General features: G+C 45.4%; 4 protein-coding genes across 4 annotated transcripts; 2 read left to right on the top strand and 2 right to left on the bottom strand.

Moving 5' to 3' along the window:
• Window positions 1–1,635: 1,635 nt before the first annotated feature.
• Window positions 1,636–2,079, top strand: LOC128732392 (uncharacterized). Its single transcript, XM_053825641.1, has one exon. The coding sequence runs from the start codon at window positions 1,636–1,638 to the stop codon at window positions 2,077–2,079; it is 444 nt and encodes a 147-aa protein (XP_053681616.1).
• Window positions 2,080–2,297: 218 nt separating this feature from the next.
• On the bottom strand, window positions 2,298–6,638 carry LOC128732391 (uncharacterized protein K02A2.6-like). Its single transcript, XM_053825639.1, has one exon. It carries the CDS (start codon window positions 6,636–6,638, stop codon window positions 2,298–2,300), a length of 4,341 nt encoding a protein of 1,446 aa, XP_053681614.1.
• Window positions 6,639–6,673: 35 nt separating this feature from the next.
• Window positions 6,674–10,910, top strand: LOC128732390 (uncharacterized protein K02A2.6-like). The gene is made up of 2 exons (XM_053825638.1): window positions 6,674–6,761; window positions 7,081–10,910. Exons 1-2 carry the CDS (start codon window positions 6,674–6,676, stop codon window positions 10,908–10,910), a joined length of 3,918 nt encoding a protein of 1,305 aa, XP_053681613.1.
• A 1,388-nt stretch (window positions 10,911–12,298) lies between these two features.
• Window positions 12,299–16,284, bottom strand: LOC128733020 (ubiquitin carboxyl-terminal hydrolase 16). Its single transcript, XM_053826562.1, has 3 exons — window positions 16,160–16,284; window positions 14,598–15,800; window positions 12,299–14,527 (listed from the first exon to the last, which is right to left on the bottom strand). Exons 2-3 carry the CDS (start codon window positions 15,767–15,769, stop codon window positions 12,829–12,831), a joined length of 2,871 nt encoding a protein of 956 aa, XP_053682537.1. The 5' UTR covers window positions 15,770–15,800; window positions 16,160–16,284; the 3' UTR covers window positions 12,299–12,828.
• Between the last annotated feature and the right edge of the window lie 1,469 nt (window positions 16,285–17,753).

The raw sequence follows: 17,753 nt of genomic DNA, 5'->3' as shown, positions 1-17,753 counted from the left end.
ATTAAACTTACCTTCAGAGGTAGTTTCTAAAAATATTTGTTTGAATCGCGGCCATTCCTTGGCCACGCCACCAAACTTAGGCAAGCTCATAAGGGCTTGTCTTTTTAAATAAATAGTCCAGTCGGACGTTTCGACTACAGCTTCAGGTTTTACCTGTCTGCCTTCTAAATCTCTTAATCTTTGCTGTAAGCCAGCACATTTGATACAGAACCACGGTTCTTCTTTTTTTGGCTTATGACTGAGACCGGCGCAAGACAGGTGAAACCATCTGTCACAGTCGTCGCATGCCACCATATCCTGTTTAGAATCAGGTTCGGTGCACAGACGACAGTGACCTTTTTTATTTATTACAAACATTTTATTATTATTATAAAGAAAATTGTTTACTCACCTGAGTGTTTTCACAGTTTCAACCTCGCAAAATGTTAAAAAGAGCAAAAAAGAAACACTATTGGTTACTCACTAGAGTCACTCTGACTCTTTTCCTTTGTTCTTTAAAACACACTCTAGAGTCACTCTGACTCTTTTCCTTTGTTCTTTAAAACACACTCTAGAGTCACTCTGACTCTCTTCTTTTTTTTTTTTTTTTAAAACACACACTAGAGTCACTCTGACTCTCTTATCCTCTCTGGAGGACACCAATGTTGTTATTACAAAAAAAAAGAAGAAAAAAAAGGGCAATTCACCGCACTTTACGCGAAGGCTTTCTTTTAACCAAAAAAAAAACACTTTGGTTAGAAGACGACACGAGACTATTTTTAATTCACTTAATAACTAATATTTATAACTTATTCTATGGTTCATTTCTTAACTCTACACTATTCTACACTCCTAAGAAAGATTCAATCAGCCAATCAGGCTCAAGGTGGAAAATTACTACCTGTTCTATTGCCTGTACTTGTATATGTAATTGTCGGCGTCTTTTCTTTTCCTTCGCCTCGCAGGACGAATTCTTTGGCTACTCCCTGTTTTACTTGCGACAGACGGTCTAGACTAATGAAACAAGGGACGAAGCTAGTTGTATTGAAATCATTGTTATTTTGGGTTTTGCCGATTATATATGGTTTTTCTTTTATTATTGTAAAAACCCAATTTTCATGGATCGTTATTGTTGTAAAATTATTAGCCTAATTAGCGTTCGGTTTTTCCTTACCGCTAGCGTAACACTCTCTTAAAAGACAGTTTCACAAGTTGATTAGTAGCTAGCAAAATGTTGGATATGACTTTTATACAACATGTACTTCAGCAATTTCGCTTATTCAGCACCGGATGCTACAACACAGCAGTTATTCCACATCTACTCTGTTGGATGGCCCCTCCGCTCACCGATACTTTCATCACATTGGCTCATCAGTTGACATACCTGTCAGCTGCAATAGACGTCATCAGGGGTATCGGCGATCAGAGGACGAGTCAGTCTAATTATCAGTCTCATAAGACTCACACGCGTCGATATATTTATACTGTTTACATTTTAATAAATATTTTATGTTAGTCAGTTAGTGGCTACATTACTGCACCGAAAGCCCACTAACGTAACAGTGGCGACGAGTCGGTGGAAGTTTCGCGAGTTAAAGCGCATTCCGATTCGGTTACATACGGTTTTCTTTCATCGCGTCGCGGACAAAAAAAGCAATGGCGGAGTTCAATTCAGCGTTGGGCCCAGGAGGATCACAGCAGCAGCCACCGCGAGATATTTCGGAAGCAGTTCTCCAAATTCTCTCCAACCAGCAGAGGCTGATGCAGCAACTTTCTCAGCAACTGGGAGAAACGCAGATCGCCGTGCAAAATCTGTCCCGCAACGAATCGGTATTGGATTCTTTATCGAACAACATGGCGGAATTCGTCTATGATAAAGACAATGGGCACACTTTCGACGCGTGGTTTTCCCGCTATGCAGATTTGTTCGACAAGGATGCAGCCAGAATCGACGATGCCGCCAAAGTGAGACTTCTGCTACGGAAACTAAGCCCACCGGATCACGAACGGTACAACAGCTTTATTTTGCCGAAGCAATCGCGGGATTTTTCGTTTGATCAAACCGTCGAGAAGCTGAAATCCCTGTGTTATGTTTCCTGATTAAAACGAATTGCTGGTGTTTAACAATATATTTATTGGGCTTGTCGAACTTTACCATCTGACTGCACGCGTGAGAATGATGGCTGGTCTAGACTATGCGTATTGGCTATTTGCTCAAGAGTGATATATATATATATATATTGAAAAGGTGTGAACGCTAAACCTAACAAGGGGTAATACATCAATACTGCAACATCCTCTCTTTTCTTTAAAAAAAATTAATTCATCAAAAAATCTTTAAACTTAACAGGAATACGCAATTTCCTTTTCGGACGGTGTAACGGCAACGGTGTAGTGGGACAAATCCTCTTTGACTTCGAAACTGGCGGCACTGCTGCTTGCGGTTGTGTCGTCTCAGCAAACATTTGCATCGTCGGCTGCTCGAGTGTTGTACGACCCGTAGCGGGTGACATTTCCCGTTCGTTGCTTGTGTTTTTTCGATCGGCGGAATTCATCGGATTCATGTTTTGGTTACCTGTTGACAACCGGTGATCTTCCGAACGCGAAGACGGACCCTCCAAGACATTCGGACAGGATAACGAATAGCGGATCGGCGGCGAATCGGGCTCTTTACGCGGTTTCAGATGTACCAGTGAGCGACGGTACTTGGTTCCTTCCACATTCACCAGATACGAGCGATCATTAAATCGTTGCGAAATCCTTCCCTCCGTCCACACTTTATTGGTTTCAGGATGAAGTTGTACATAAACTGGCGATCCAACCTGCAACTCAGGTAAATTACGTGATTTACGATCATAATGTAATTTATAGTGTCTACGATTCGTTTCAATTTTAGTGGACACGTCGTCCTCTATTTTTGGCAGCAACTTCGCTGCAGAAGCTGGTACACCACACCGAATGGAACGAGATAGTAGTCGAGCTGCTGGACTCGAGCCTATTTTATTTGGAATATTTCTCCAATGCAATAAAGCGTACCAAAAGTCTGTACCGCTTTCGTCGGATTTTTTCATCAAATTCTTCGCTATTTTAACTGCCGACTCAGCCTTACCATTCGCTTGCTGATGATGTGGTGCGGAAGTTGCCAATTCAAAGTCCCAGTCTGAAGCAAATTTAGCCATTTTCTGATTAGCGAAGTTGGTACCGTTGTCTGTGACGACACGTTGTGGGACTCCGAAGCGTGCGAAATTTTGCTTACAGGCATCTATTACTGACTCAGGACTTAAGTCTTTAAGCAAGTTGATTTCAAAGAAGTCCGAATAATGATCAACCGTGATTAGAAATTTGCGCTTCAAGCCTTTTTGATCACAGAAGAATACATCCATGGAGATGAGCTGAAAGGGGTAAATTGGAATATCGTGGCTTTTCATCTCCGGATTTTGTTGTGATGCCGCATATTTAGCACATACACTACAATTTTTCACTACGTCCTTAATTTGTGCCGACATACCCGGCCAAAAAAGATTTGCTCGAGCTAGCTTTAGTGTTGCTTCAACACCGTTGTGACTTGCATGGCAGCTAGTGATTAATTTATTACGAAGCACAAATGGAATTACAATGCAGTCTTTTCGAAAAATCAAACCATCTTGAAATGATAATTCATTCCTGAAGCCAAAATATATTTTCTCGCTGTCCGGAACCCGATCTATGGATTGAGGCCAGCCATTTTGAATATAGTACATCACACGTTGCATGGACTGGTCTGCTTCCGTTTCCTGGATGATTTCTTCAATTCTTGCACTAGAAACCTGCAGATACTTGCTGAGCTTGACTTCTTCGATTTTATCAAAAACTTTAAAGATATTTTGTTTCTTGTGTTCCTCACATTGTCGCAGATTCGGTGAAGGGGCACGAGATAGCGCATCGGCGATTACATTTTCTTTCCCAGTGACGTATTCAACGGAAAGATTGTAACGCTGAAGATTCAGCAGCATATGCTGCAATCGACGGGGTGCTGACAACAACGGTTTTTTGAAAATATTTAGAAGAGGCTTGTGATCCGTTCGAATTGTTGTCTTGGGATTGCCAACTACTAGCTGATCAAATCTAACGCAGGCAAACAATATAGCGAGAAGTTCTTTTTCAATCTGCGCGTAATTTCTCTCGGCTGCTGTGAGCGTTCGTGAAGCGTATCCAACAATACCATTATTTTGGAATACAGCGGCTCCAAGACCAATGCAGCTAGCGTCACATTCGATGAATAGCGGTTGGGAAACATCATAATAACGCAATGTTGTGAGATCGGCGACTAAAGCTTTGACATCATTAAACTCTTTTTCTTCAATTTCCGTCCACTTCCAGGGTACAGACTCCGAAATCAGTTTACGTAGATTCGCCAAATTATCACTAAGGTTTTTGATAAAGCGTCCCAGGTAAGTGACCATACCCACGAATCTATGAACTTCTTTTCGGCTCATTGGCCTCGGGAAATCTCTGATTGCAGATACCTTTGCTTCATCCGGTTTCAGACCTTGATCGGTGAGAACGTGCCCGTAAAACTTAATCGATCTTTTACACAATTTCATCTTGCTCTTATTCAACTTTACGTTCTTTTCTTCTAGACGACATAGCAGTTTATCCAGATTTTCATTGTGGTTTTTTAGAGCTTTTTCAAATGTTTCTCCAACCCCGTATATAAGAAGGTCGTCAGCGATACACTCTACACCTTTTAGGCCTTGGATCACCTCTTGCAATTTGAGTTGAAAGATTTCTGGTGCTGGTGCTATACCAAATGGCAAACGTGTCCATCGGTATCGACCGAAGGGGGTCCAGAAGGTAGTTAATTTGCTGCTTGGTTCATCGAGAGCTACCTGCCAAAAGCCTTTTTTGGCGTCAACAGTGGAGAAAATTTTCGCTTTGCCCAGTTCCGGTAATATCTCGTCCAAGGTAACAAATTGTAGACGAGGTCTTTTCAGCGCCTTATTCAAAATTACAGGATCTAGACAAATGCGAACCCCAGAGCCACGTTGGACGATCACAATATTACTCACCCATTCAGTGTGTTCGGTTTCTCTTACAATAATTCCATCCTTCTCGAGGTTTTCCAGTTCGGCTTTGAGCTTACTGCGCATTGCAATAGGCACACGGCGAGGATGTTGTATTGACGGAGTGATGGTGTGGTCTATCTCCAGTGACACTATTCCGGGAAGTTTTCCGTAACCGCTGAACAAATCTTTATGATTCTCCACAATCTGCTGCGCCTTTACTCGATGTATGTTAAGCAGGTTATCTTGTTGAGAACTGGTAGCTGGTTCAGGTTGACTAAATGAGACCGTGTTACAAAATTTGACGAGACCAAGTTCTCGTGAAGCGTTCGCTGATAGTAAAGGACGATGGTCGACGTCTACTACTTGCAAGACAAGAACGAATTGTTTACCGAAACGACGACATGGCACTTTGACTTGGCCCAACACTTTGATGGCATTTCCACCAAAACTTTGAAGTCGGAATTTGGAAGGCAAAATGAGTGGACTGTCCGCATCGCAAAGTTTGACTAGCCAAGAGTGACCAACTAAGCTAGTATTAGCACCCGTATCTACTTCACAAAGAACAGGTTTCCATTTTTTACCGAATTTTAGATTTAATTCTGCCAGCACACTTCCACCTGAGTTCGAATTGTCATAAATTTTACCGATTTCGTATTCGTCATCCGTTTCCTCGCATGATGATACGCTGTCTGCACACGATGTGTCTGATTCAGTAGCATTCTCCTTTATTTCTTTTACCCGTTTCGACTTTCGTGGCTTAGTTTTCTTACCAACTTTACACATTTTCTCGAAGTGGTTTTTCTTCTTGCAGCGGTGGCAGCGTTTTCCTAACGCCGGACAGAAACCTTTTGAAAATTCGTGGTAGTCTCCACAGAATTTACATCGCATTGACTTTTGATTGGATTTGAAGACTTTATTTACGTCGGACTGTAGTACAGGAGGACCTCCTAGCTCATGAGATCGTTGCGACACTATTTCTTCTGTCCTGCACAAATCGACAGCTTTATCCAGTGTGACATCCGTATCAGTCATCATCTTAGTGCGGAGGTTGGGCCATTTATTCGCCGTAGCTACCTTGAATGCGATAAGCTCAAGTTCTAGGTCTCGCAGCTTAGCCACCTTAGCAAGTATTTTGAGACGGACTACGAAATCATCGATAGTTTCACCTGGCGACTGAACAGCCGAGAAGAAATCGAGTCGATCAACAATGATATTTCTCTTCGTCACGACTTTATTTTTAATTGCTGACAAAGCAGCGTCCGGGTTCATTTGTTGCTCTACGGTTAACTCAAAGTTAAAAAACTTTCTTCTGGCTTCTTCACCTATGACCGACAGAAGCACGCTTACTTTTCTGCCATTGTCCGCTGGTGGCCATTTATCCATTCCCATGGCACTTGCGTAGTTTTTCCAATTCCTTTCGAAAAATTCGAAATTGGCAGTCATATCTCCTTCCAACGACAATGGCGACGGTTGTGGCACTGGAACCGTGGCGGATCTAGCATGTTGTTCAGATTGTGCCCGGTGTTGCTGTGCTTGGGCGGATATAGTATTCATCAATTGTACGAATACATTAGACTGATGCTCTAGGAACATCCGAAATTGGTCTGGATCCATTTCAGATGAGGAAATCCGAAAACCAACGAAACAAAATGGCTACCGACGTGAATCGACACGTTCAAACACGACAGTTTTTTCTCGACAAACGAAAACGTTTTCGCGATTTCACAAAAACCGAAAGTATCCCCGCGGGTTCACGACGAAGACATTTTCCGCGATTTCACTCGATGACGCCGGAAAGACACTAGAAGTACGCGACTACTTCTGACACCATGTTATGTTTCCTGATTAAAACGAATTGCTGGTGTTTAACAATATATTTATTGGGCTTGTCGAACTTTACCATCTGACTGCACGCGTGAGAATGATGGCTGGTCTAGACTATGCGTATTGGCTATTTGCTCAAGAGTGATATATATATATATATTGAAAAGGTGTGAACGCTAAACCTAACAAGGGGTAATACATCAATACTGCAACACCCTGTTTGGTGCCACAGTGTCCATCTTTCGTCGGCGGTATCACTGCTTTCAAACAGCCAAGGAAGACAGTGACGACTACCTCGCTTACTCGTGCAAAGTTAATAAGGCTTGCGTAGATTTCAAGCTATCGGAGCTGACAGAGGAGCAATTTAAATGCTTGATCTACATTTGCGGGTTGAAGTCCAAAGACGACAGTGAAATCCGGATGCGTCTCATCAATAAGCTGAATGATGCAACTGATTTGACCCTCCAGCAAGTGGTTGAACAGTGCAACAGCTTAGTGAACCTTAAACAGGATACAGTACTCGTCGAAAATTCATCGTCCGTAGTGAACGCAGTCACGCATGCCACCCGATTCAGGCCGAAACGTCACACACAAAGTTTCGCCGGCAGCAGCACCAGTCAGGAGCAGCCAAGGACACCCTGCTGGGCATGTGGAGGAATGCATTTCCATAAAGACTGTCATTTTCGGGACCACAAATGCCATCAGTGTGGAAAGCAAGGGCACAAGGAAGGGTACTGTAAATGTTTTTCGTCACTCAAGCATTCGGAAAAACCTACTAGCAACAGGGACTACAAGCAAAAGAAGCGAGCGTCATCAACAAAAACCCTCACCGTCCAGAAAATCAGCCAAGGGCGGAAATTTGTCCATCTACAGATTAACAACGTTCCGCTTCGCCTGCAACTGGATACCGGTTCCGACATAACGATAATTTCACACCGATCATGGGTGAAGCTTGGTCGACCGAAGACAGCAGCAGCTGTTTGCAGTGCCAAAACAGCATCAGGAGATCCGCTTCAACTGACGGCAGAGCTTCAGTGCGACATTTCCCTTAACTCCATATCAAAAAAGGGTAAATGCTTTGTCGCCAGCCCCAACGTTCAGTTAGACATTTTGGGTATAGATTGGATGGATTTGTTCGGGTTATGGAACCAGCCGATCGCATCCTATTGCAACCGTGTCAACAGGTTGCAATCTCGCATAGTCTCTACGCTGCAGTCTCGTTTTCCTGCAGTGTTTACGGCCAAGTTGGGCCTCTGTAACAAAACGCCAGTTCAACTTGTGTTAAAAGGCACTCCCAAGCCTGTCTTCAGACCCAAGCGTCCGGTCGCTTACAGCATGGAAAGTGTGGTGGAGCAAGAACTTGATCGCTTGCAAAGCCTAGGTATCCTCAAGAAGGTGGATTTTTCTGACTGGGCGGCTCCCATCGTTGTTGTGCGGAAGTCGAACGGGACCGTTCGTATCTGTGCCGATTTTTCAACGGGGCTCAACAGTGTTCTTGAACCAAATCAATATCCCCTACCTCTGCCAGAGGATATTTTTGCCAAGATGGCCAACTGCCGCGTCTTCAGCCACATAGACTTATCGGATGCGTATCTGCAGGTAGCAGTTGACGAAGCTAGTCAACCATTGCTGACCATCAATACACATAAAGGGCTCTTCCAGTTTACTAGGTTGTCTCCTGGAATCAAATCAGCGCCAGGTTCGTTCCAACAATTAATGGATACATTGCTAGCTGGTCTCGAGTGCGCAGTCGGTTACTTGGACGACATTTTAGTCGGCGGTCGAACCGAAGATGAGCATCAGCGAAATCTTTTTCTCGTGTTAGAGCGATTACAGGAGTATGGCTTCACAGTTCGAATGAATAAGTGCAATTTCGGATTGAATGAAGTCAAATACCTGGGACATATAATGAACGCAGAGGGCATCAAACCAGATCCAGGAAAGATTTCTTCAATCGTTAATATGCCGGCACCGCATGATATTGCAACCCTTCGCTCTTACCTGGGCGCCGTTGCTTATTATGGGAAGTACGTGAAGGAAATGCGCGCCCTGCGTCATCCCATGGACCAATTGCTCAAAGCGGATACAAAGTATGTATGGTCGGCAGCGTGCCAGAAATCGTTTGATCGTTTTCGTGAAGTTCTTCAGTCCCCACTACTGCTAACGCACTACAATCCGCAGCTCGAAATAATTGTGTCGGCGGATGCTTCACAGTTTGGGCTAGGGGCCCGAATTGCACATAAATTTCCAGACGGCACTGTTCGTGCTATATGTCATGCATCACGTAGTTTGTCAGCACCCGAAAGTAAATACAGCCAAATTGAAAAGGAGGGTCTGGCATTAGTTTTTGCGGTAACTAAGTTTCACAGAATGCTGTTTGGTCGACGATTTATTCTGGAAACTGACCACAAGCCGCTCCTCTCGATCTTCGGAGCCAAGAAGGGCATTCCTACTTACACAGCGAACAGGCTTCAGAGATGGGCGCTCACTCTTCTGCTCTACGATTTTGAAATTCGTTACGTGTCTACGGAAAGCTTTGGGCATGCCGATGTACTATCGCGGTTGATAAATAATAACATTCAGCCACAAGAGGAGTTCGTTATCGCAACTATGGAGCTTGAGTCGACGATCAAAAGCGTTGCCAATCAAGCGCTTACGGACCTCCCGCTCTCGTTTCAACAAATCATCGCAGAGACTGCAGCGGATGATAATCTACAAGAAGTGGTTAAGTTCATAAACAATGGATGGCCTTCGCGGAACATGAAAAACGCAGATCCCCAAATACAACAATTTTATCTGCGTCGTGACGCTTTTTCTATTGTAGATGGATGCATAATGTATGGCGAACGAGTGGTTATCCCACAGGTGTTTCGGAAGCGTGTTCTTCAGCAGCTACACAAAGGTCACCCAGGTGTGGAGCGAATGCGATCGATTGCGCGTCAGTATGTTTACTGGCCCAATATCGACGAAGATGTTACTAGAACCGTTAGCACTTGCAACGATTGTGCCAGAGTAGCCAAAACGGACAGGAAAACGCTTCTTTCATCGTGGCCTACACCGGAGAAAGCATGGCAGCGGGTTCATCTGGACTATGCTGGCCCTATGTCGGGGCAATACTACCTTATCCTAGTCGATTCTTTCTCTAAATGGCCAGAAGTAATTCAAACCAAGGATATCACTACTGCAGCAACCATCCGTTTACTTCGTGGTATCTTCGCCAGGTTCGGCGCACCGGAAACGTTAGTCACGGACAACGGTACACAATTTACAAGTGAACAATTCGCATCATTCTGTACCACAAATGCTATTCAACACTTAAGGACCGCACCGTTTCACCCACAAAGCAACGGTCTCGCAGAGAGGTTTGTCGGTACCTTTAAAAGTACAGTTCGCAAAATTAAAACCGAGGGTAAGACCATGGAGGAAGCTATCGACATGTTTCTGCTGTGCTACAGGTCAACGCCATGCCGTCATGCTCCAGGAGGAAAGTCCCCAGCTGAAATTATGTTAGGTAGGGCGATTCGTACGTCGTTGGAACTTCTACGTCCACCTACACCAGTCAGCCGTCCAGATTTGTCTATGCAAGAAGAACAATACAATCGTAAGCACGGTGCAAAAGCTCGGAGTTACCTCCCGCAGGACAACGTCTGGGCTAAAGTGTACAGGAATAACAAATGGTTTTGGGAAGCTGGAACAGTAATCGAATGTATCGGAAACGTGATGTACAACATTTGGTTACCGGCGAAGCGAAGTCTGATCCGGTCGCATTGCAACCAAATGAGAAGTCGTGACCAGGCAGAACAGCAGCAGCAGGGTAGGCAGCAACAACCGATGGATCCGCACATTCCATTGAGCATACTACTGGATAGTTATGGTGTTTCTAGCACAACTGATCCGGAGCAGGCAGTGCTGCCGGCAGATGAACAACAAAATCCACAACATCGAAGCCAACCCCGTCATCAACGCGATCCCCGTAGCAGCGAACAGCAACAATCGGTTCCTCGCCAGTCTTCGAGGGTACGAAGACCACCTGCGAGGTACGATCCGTATCACCTGTACTAAAAGGGGGAGGTGTTGGATGGCCCCTCCGCTCACCGATACTTTCATCACATTGGCTCATCAGTTGACATACCTGTCAGCTGCAATAGACGTCATCAGGGGTATCGGCGATCAGAGGACGAGTCAGTCTAATTATCAGTCTCATAAGACTCACACGCGTCGATATATTTATACTGTTTACATTTTAATAAATATTTTATGTTAGTCAGTTAGTGGCTACATTACTGCACCGAAAGCCCACTAACGTAACATACTCTTTTAAGTGCTACCGGTTTGTCCCTTGGGACGTCATTTGAGTTTGTTACTCAACAATGAATTAGATATTGTAAAACAGTTTCTGATTTAAAAGAAGCGGCTTATCTTCAACTAACTATTAAGAGATTGTTAACTAATCACAAGAGTTTTGTTAAAATTTTTTATTAAACTTTTATTCGATGATTTATTAAAAAATACACAGACTGTGGAAAAAAACGCTAGTTTTGATGTATGGAACTTTTAACCAGTAAGTTTTTCAACACAAGTGTTGTTCAGCTACCAACGCTTGTGTTAAGCACTTGTTCAATAGGCATGTTTATTTATGTCTTCAAATTGTTTCTTGTGTATGGGACGCACAGGTTCACCCTTTGCCAGGTCAATGATAACCATTGAAATCTCTTATAACCACCCTTTGGGGACGTCGATGGCCAGTTGGCAAAGTTCCAGTCAGGAACTCCAGTGCCGTAGTCTTCACGCCACCAAGAGTCCTATATTCATGCTACCCTGCGGACCTACTAGAGCCGGAGTGGAGTTGGAACATCTTAATAATTCTGTTTAAATTACTTTCTTACGAACGTTCCTGTCGTATCCGAATCCAAAACACATCCTTGGTTCGCGAAGATAGCACACAGAATGACTTCGCTCGTTATTCTCGCGTTCCTCGACCTTACGGGAAACGTTGTCCCACTCAATAGGATTATATACATGGCTGCCAGAAACAATATCGACTCAAAGTTTGGGCAGTGCTAACATTTTAAAAGTGACATAATTGTTTTATATTTAAGTTCATAACTAAGCTAGCTATGATTACTCTTGATTTGATCATAAACATTTGCTTACATTCAACCATGTCATTGCTATTCACTACTGTTCCATCAAAAATTGATTAATAATAATTATAAGTTCCGCTTAATTAGATTAATTATCATTGCAAGACGCACATTTTGAAGTTTTTTCCTTCTTGTCAAAGCCTACTAGGTTGTAACGTTGCATGACTTCTTTCCAAACGAACAGAATATTGAAAGAGCCTGACTCCAAATTGAAGTGGCCAATCAGCCAAATTTATTTGATAGACATCTAAATAGGAATATCTTCAACGTTTAGATCGATGGAAAACGAACCAAACCGTGTCGCAGCAATAGTCTTATTATATTTCGAAAAAGAGAAGCACAATAATTACAGTTTTATTCATATATTTATAATATATTGACACTCGCAGTAGGATAGGCAAAAAGAAAGGTAGAAGTTGAAATTTTATTGATTAAATTTTGTGTTCCGATGACCGATCGTGATGCAAATCTGCTTTGAAGTGAGCTGGTCATGTGTTCTTTCACTTCGCAATAGTACAGCTCTCGCAACTCTTCCGGATTTCTATAGAACCAGCTCCAGCCTAGATCTTCTAGATGTCGTAGGTAGTACTCGACTGTGGTGAAAGTATTGTTTCATACTTTCGAGGATTGCTATACAAAAAAGTAGCTAAGTCAATGATTTTGCATTGGCTTTAATCGGTATTAATTTCAAATAAATTAATTTGCACGTTTTTAAAGGATTGCCATCTAATCATTCAGCGTGGCATGCGTTTGTAAATGCACCCATTCAAGATAAAACGCACGCAACCGTCCGGTCGGAACGACGGCAAGGACAACCAACAAACGAACAAAGTTACTTAGAAGAACCGCTCGTAAAACAGCAGATAGGCCTGTGCGTTCAGCACACTGTCCTCGGTCGTCTCACGGACGTGACTGTCGGAAACGTAGTACCACTTGCCAGGTGGTGGTTCCACGTCCGGCAGCAGCTCCGGCCGGGGAGTATAACCAACGGCTCCTTCGTCTTCGCCATCCGATGTGGTCCCGGTGGATGATCTGCTGGTCGAACTGCTGGAAGAAGTCAGTGCATCGTCACTATCGCGTGCGTTACCAACGTTGCTAATCAGTTGGCGGGCCTGCTCTTTGGCCAAATCTCGTTCCAGCTGAAGAGCTTCTTCGTCCTCCTGGTCCAGCTCGGCACGGGACCCCTTCGGAAGAAACTCCCACCGTTTGTCGCTGCGCGACAGTTGCGGACGGACTTTAACGTAGGCCACATAGTGGCCACCGTGCATCGTGCCCGAATGTTCTACGATACCGTACAGTGAGTAAAGTAGTTTCTTCTGACCTGGCTTAACGTTTGGGAGTTTTTTGACGCGAGAACCACAGAACGGTGCAATGTCTAGCACGAAGGGAAAAGTGACGGATTTGGTCATCTTTCGTAGCGATCCACGCGGTCCCACTTGGAAGCGTTTGAGATGCAAAATCAGCACAGCGGGAGGAGATGAAATGAGAAATTGTTTCGTTGCGTTAGTGTTAACTGATTTGCCGTCCTTGCCGTTGATCCGTTCGGTGCATGCATCGCAGCAGACCTTGTTGTTGCCCGTCATTAGCTCCACGGCCGTGAAACTGTTGAAGCACGACTGAATGGAACACTCATTGTCTTCGCATTGATAGCGCGGTGCCAAGGTGCTGCCCCAGTCAGCGTGACTGTACGTTCGCTGACGACGATTCTTCGCTTTTTTGGCATCCTGTTCCTGTTCCTGCTTCCCACCACCACCACCATCGTTACTATTCAAGCTCATTTTCTCCATCATATTCACCACACCTTCAGCACTCAATCCCAGCTCGCAAACCACATTACCATCACCGATTGGAACCTCCTTGTTGGGGTTTTCCGGAGTGTCATCACATTTCTCCGGCCCAATCGGTGTTCCAGCTGCTTGATTGCCATTCTGATCAACTCCGGCCAGCGCGGCCTTCTTGGGTTGCGAATCATCCGTCAGATTATCTTCAACGTCCGCATCGGACATGCCGTCGTCGTCTGCTCCGGAATCGGCATCCCCTCCTCCTCCTCCGGCATCACCGGCACCATCCGCTGCACCACCACCAGCAACGGTGGTTACTACAGCACCTGTCGCATTGGCCTCTTCGGTGCCAGGGTTTAGGTTCAGCAATGGTTTTTCCCGCTTGTTGCGGGTTCCCTTCTTCATGCGTCGCCGTTCCACCTTGCTGAGCGGTCTGTTGCTAGCTGGGGCACTGCTACCACTGCTGGCAAAGTCCAGTTCGGGGCTACCTTTCCGGCGGATCGGAGGCTGAGGTTTCTCCGCACTGACCGGCAGCGATAGATCGAGGAAGGATTCATGCCGGGAAGAGACGTGCTGACAGTCCTGGCAGGTCAGCGTGGACACCAGAAAGCCCCGAAAAACCGGCTCCGGCCGGATGATCCGGTCGGAAGCTTGCGAGCCGTAAAATTTGATCTTCTCCTTCATCGCGTCCTCGACGCTTTGCGGGTCGACATTCTTGGCGTAGCCCAGCGAGAGCAGAATCACCAGCTGGTATCTGCGGAAAAAGTTAAAATGAAAATAGTCACTTTTTGTTGGTAGTTTGTTAAAAAGAAACAGTTAGGTACCTTCTCAAATCCTCATTGCGGACGCTCTCCAGTAAATGCCGCAGCAGCTCGTGCGAATCGTGCTGATCGGCTCCGGCAAACTGGGGCCACTTGTTGATCAGCTGCTTCAGCAACCTGTCCGGTGAGAAGACCCCGCTGGCGCCGGCCTGCAGTTCGCCGAGCGTTTCGGCCAGCACCTGGGTCAGGGCGCCCCACGGATTCAGCTCACCGACAATCGGTCGCAGTTCCGTTTCGGTGCCGTCCTTAAGCTTGAGCAGACCGCCGGGCAGTTGAAACTTTTCGCCCTTCTCGGCGGATTCTTTCAGCACATCGAGCAGATAGGGTGTCCGAGCGAGACATTGAAGGACGGCGTTGAAGAAGCAGGTATTGCCTAGATTGGATAGACCGCGAACGCGTGGCAAACTGTCTACGATACCGATTGGTGACAGAGCTAGTGGGAGTGTCTTTTTGGTGACTCCATCCAGTCGAATGTCGCGATAATTTGGAACAGTGACTGCAGTAGTAGTAGGAGCAGCAGCAGCATTATTCGTTTGCGGCTGAGTATAACCGGCGTAGGTTGATCCGGAGGCAACTGGTATCGGTAAAACGTCCCCCATGACAGCACGGATCGATTCGGCTGTGGCGCGCAGTTTGTATTCGATGTCAAACACCTCGGGTGTTTGAATGCTTTTTGCCTTACCCGCTTCGCGTGTCACAAATTCAATGCATTGCACCAGTCTAGAATGGGACTTTGGATTTACGTTGATATCGCAAGCATAGCACCAAACTTTAAAGTTAGTCGTATTCAATGCCAAAGCATGCTGATCCGAGTGGGGAGTCTTAAAATGTTCCAATGCGTGCTTGTTACGGTAGCGACCGCACAGTTGTGTGCCGCACTTCAGGCAGAGCCACAGGCTGGAGTCTTCTTCGATTTCGAAACCTTCCTCTTCCTGTCCAACAACTGCTTCCTCCGCAGGTAGCTTCGGCTTCGATTGTCCATCACCACATTTTGCGCACTGTTTACGCAGTCCAGCCGTTCTTACCATTCTTTGCACGACGGTTGGAGTTATCGATTGCTTCACGTGAGGACAGCATTCCCGTCCAGCGGTCACATAGTTCAGTCCCTTGATGTCGTCGTTCGACTCCGTCGACGAGTCGTCATCCCTGAACTCGCTAGACTTCTTTTTAACCATTTTAATTTGACCAAAAAGTTCACGATATCCACTGCGGAGAAAAAAACAATAAGTAAACCATAACAAAGAAAATGTCAGTCAGTTTCCTCTCGTTCCCCCCGCCCAAAAGCCCCGAAAGGTGACCTAGATACGATTTAATTCACGTACAATATTTCTCAAACGAAAATAATTCGACATTTTTACTGTTCTAGGAAAATTTATGGCCCCTCTAGTTGGCGTGAATCTTTACAACCCCCGCAGGCACCAAAAACCACCCATTCAAAATCTGGACCCTTCGATTGAGGTTAATTACATAGCACTGACCGTGAGTGATTTAAAATCCATCTTATAGGCCATCGAATCGCGATTTTCAAACGCAAAACATAATTCTACATTTCACAGGATACTTACCGTTTACTACACTACCCCAAATTGAAACGTTGGGTAACACAAAATACCGAATTTAAAACCACATCGATTTCGAGTCGCACAAAGTTTTCATTTTCTCGCCTGCTGGTGAAAATGAACGAAAGCGATGATGACTACGAGAAGGTGACAGCAGAATGACAGCTCACTTTTTTTCTGGCTGCTGCGCGGTGAGCGATGAGTGGTGTGCGTGAGATGATCCGTCAGTCAGATGACGACGACGTTGTACGAAATAAGAAAGGTATCCTCCAGTAGGTCGAAAAGAGCAACGAAAACCGATTCAAGGTTTGTGGGAAAAATATATGGCAAATGCTGCCCCGTAAACACGCTTTTTTATAAGTTTTGCCACAGGCTCTACCATTACAGATTACCTAAAGCTTTACCACAGAGAACAGACTACCAGGTAGTCGCTTTTACGTAATCTGCGAGTAATCCTTCATCAATAGAGCACCCCTCGAGCAGTAAGTGGCAAACTAATAGCGAATTCATAAAATAACCTGGGTTCGTGCTAACTCGAATCCGAAATTTATGAACGGTACGGGCAGTTTGACAGATCGACCCGTAAACCGTAATGCTAAACAGTTTTTAAACTCCGCCAGTGACGGACCTTGTGTGGCTCCCTAAAAAAGAGTGTTCGGGTGATGGGGAAATTGGATCGGGACTCGAGCTGTCTGTCACAAGCCAGGATAAAGGAGGAGTGTTAAGATTTGTCGCTCGGCGTGCGGCTCCGGGTGGCTCCATGGCAAATTTGTGGTGGATCCATCCGGAACCGCACATCGAGTCTCTTCCGTGGCAAATCTTGTAAAAATCTTTTGCTCTCAATGTAGCAAATAGTCTAGAAACATGCTAAATTTTGAGCAACATGCGGAAAAGGACCCCAATCCTCGGTGTAATGCGACTCGTGCCTAGGGAAGAATGCTTGGGGGGGGATCTAATAAAGTTTCCCAAGGTCGAACGGAGCCTGCATGGTACCAGAGCACCATGTGCAGTAAATTGCTCCCTCTGTTCCAAGCTGGTAAAGGATAGTTGATTTTCTCCCCAGCAGAGTACAACCATCGCCATGGATAACCTTACAAAAATAACTGATGGGGCAACCAACGACCCCCAAGAGTTGGTAATAAACACGGGAGTAGGTGTGGAGGTGGCGCACGACGATAGACCGGAAGGGCGCACTCTGATCGGCACGGTCGATACTGGTGGAATGATGGACACAGGGATGGAAGAGAACTTTAACCTCGACAGCATGTCGCTGGAAGGAGGACTCTCGGCTTCATCCCTGATCCTAAACTCACCAACAGGGAATGCGGAGAGTGACGCGGATAACCTTCCCGATCCAGCGACGCTACCTGAAGTCAAGGAGCAACCTGAGGCTTCCGGAGATGTGGCCAAGCGTCTCTCTAATGCGCAACGGCGACGGCAGAAGTGGTATCGTAGCAAGGGCTACTCAAAGGAGGAAGCAGAGAAACTCTCCCTTCTGCCGGCCGGCCAGCCTGCCCAGCGGGACCTGGTCGTTACCAAAAGGCAACGATCTGCTGATACGGCGTCCCCGAATATCAGCAACAAAAGTCCCACCAAAAAG

The sequence above is a fragment of the Sabethes cyaneus genome, chromosome 1 (assembly GCF_943734655.1).
Source record: "Sabethes cyaneus chromosome 1, idSabCyanKW18_F2, whole genome shotgun sequence".
NCBI lineage: Eukaryota > Metazoa > Arthropoda > Insecta > Diptera > Culicidae > Sabethes > Sabethes cyaneus.
Note: the sequence above shows the minus strand (reverse complement) of the source record. Positions and strands in the feature narration are given on the sequence as shown.

Bases quoted from the DNA above. Each gene is read 5' to 3' on its own strand.
- LOC128732392 (XM_053825641.1), top strand. From the start codon at position 1,636: ATGGCGGAGTTCAATTCAGCGTTGGGCCCAGGAGGATCACAGCAGCAG.
- LOC128732391 (XM_053825639.1), bottom strand. From the start codon at position 6,638: ATGGATCCAGACCAATTTCGGATGTTCCTAGAGCATCAGTCTAATGTA.
- LOC128732390 (XM_053825638.1), top strand. From the start codon at position 6,674: ATGGCTACCGACGTGAATCGACACGTTCAAACACGACAGTTTTTTCTC. The intron at 6,762-7,080 runs GTATCCCCGCGG...TTGGTGCCACAG, and splicing joins CGATTTCACAAAAACCGAAA to TGTCCATCTTTCGTCGGCGG.
- LOC128733020 (XM_053826562.1), bottom strand. From the start codon at position 15,769: ATGGTTAAAAAGAAGTCTAGCGAGTTCAGGGATGACGACTCGTCGACG. The intron at 14,528-14,597 runs GTACCTAACTGT...CTTTTTCCGCAG, and splicing joins CGCAATGAGGATTTGAGAAG to ATACCAGCTGGTGATTCTGC.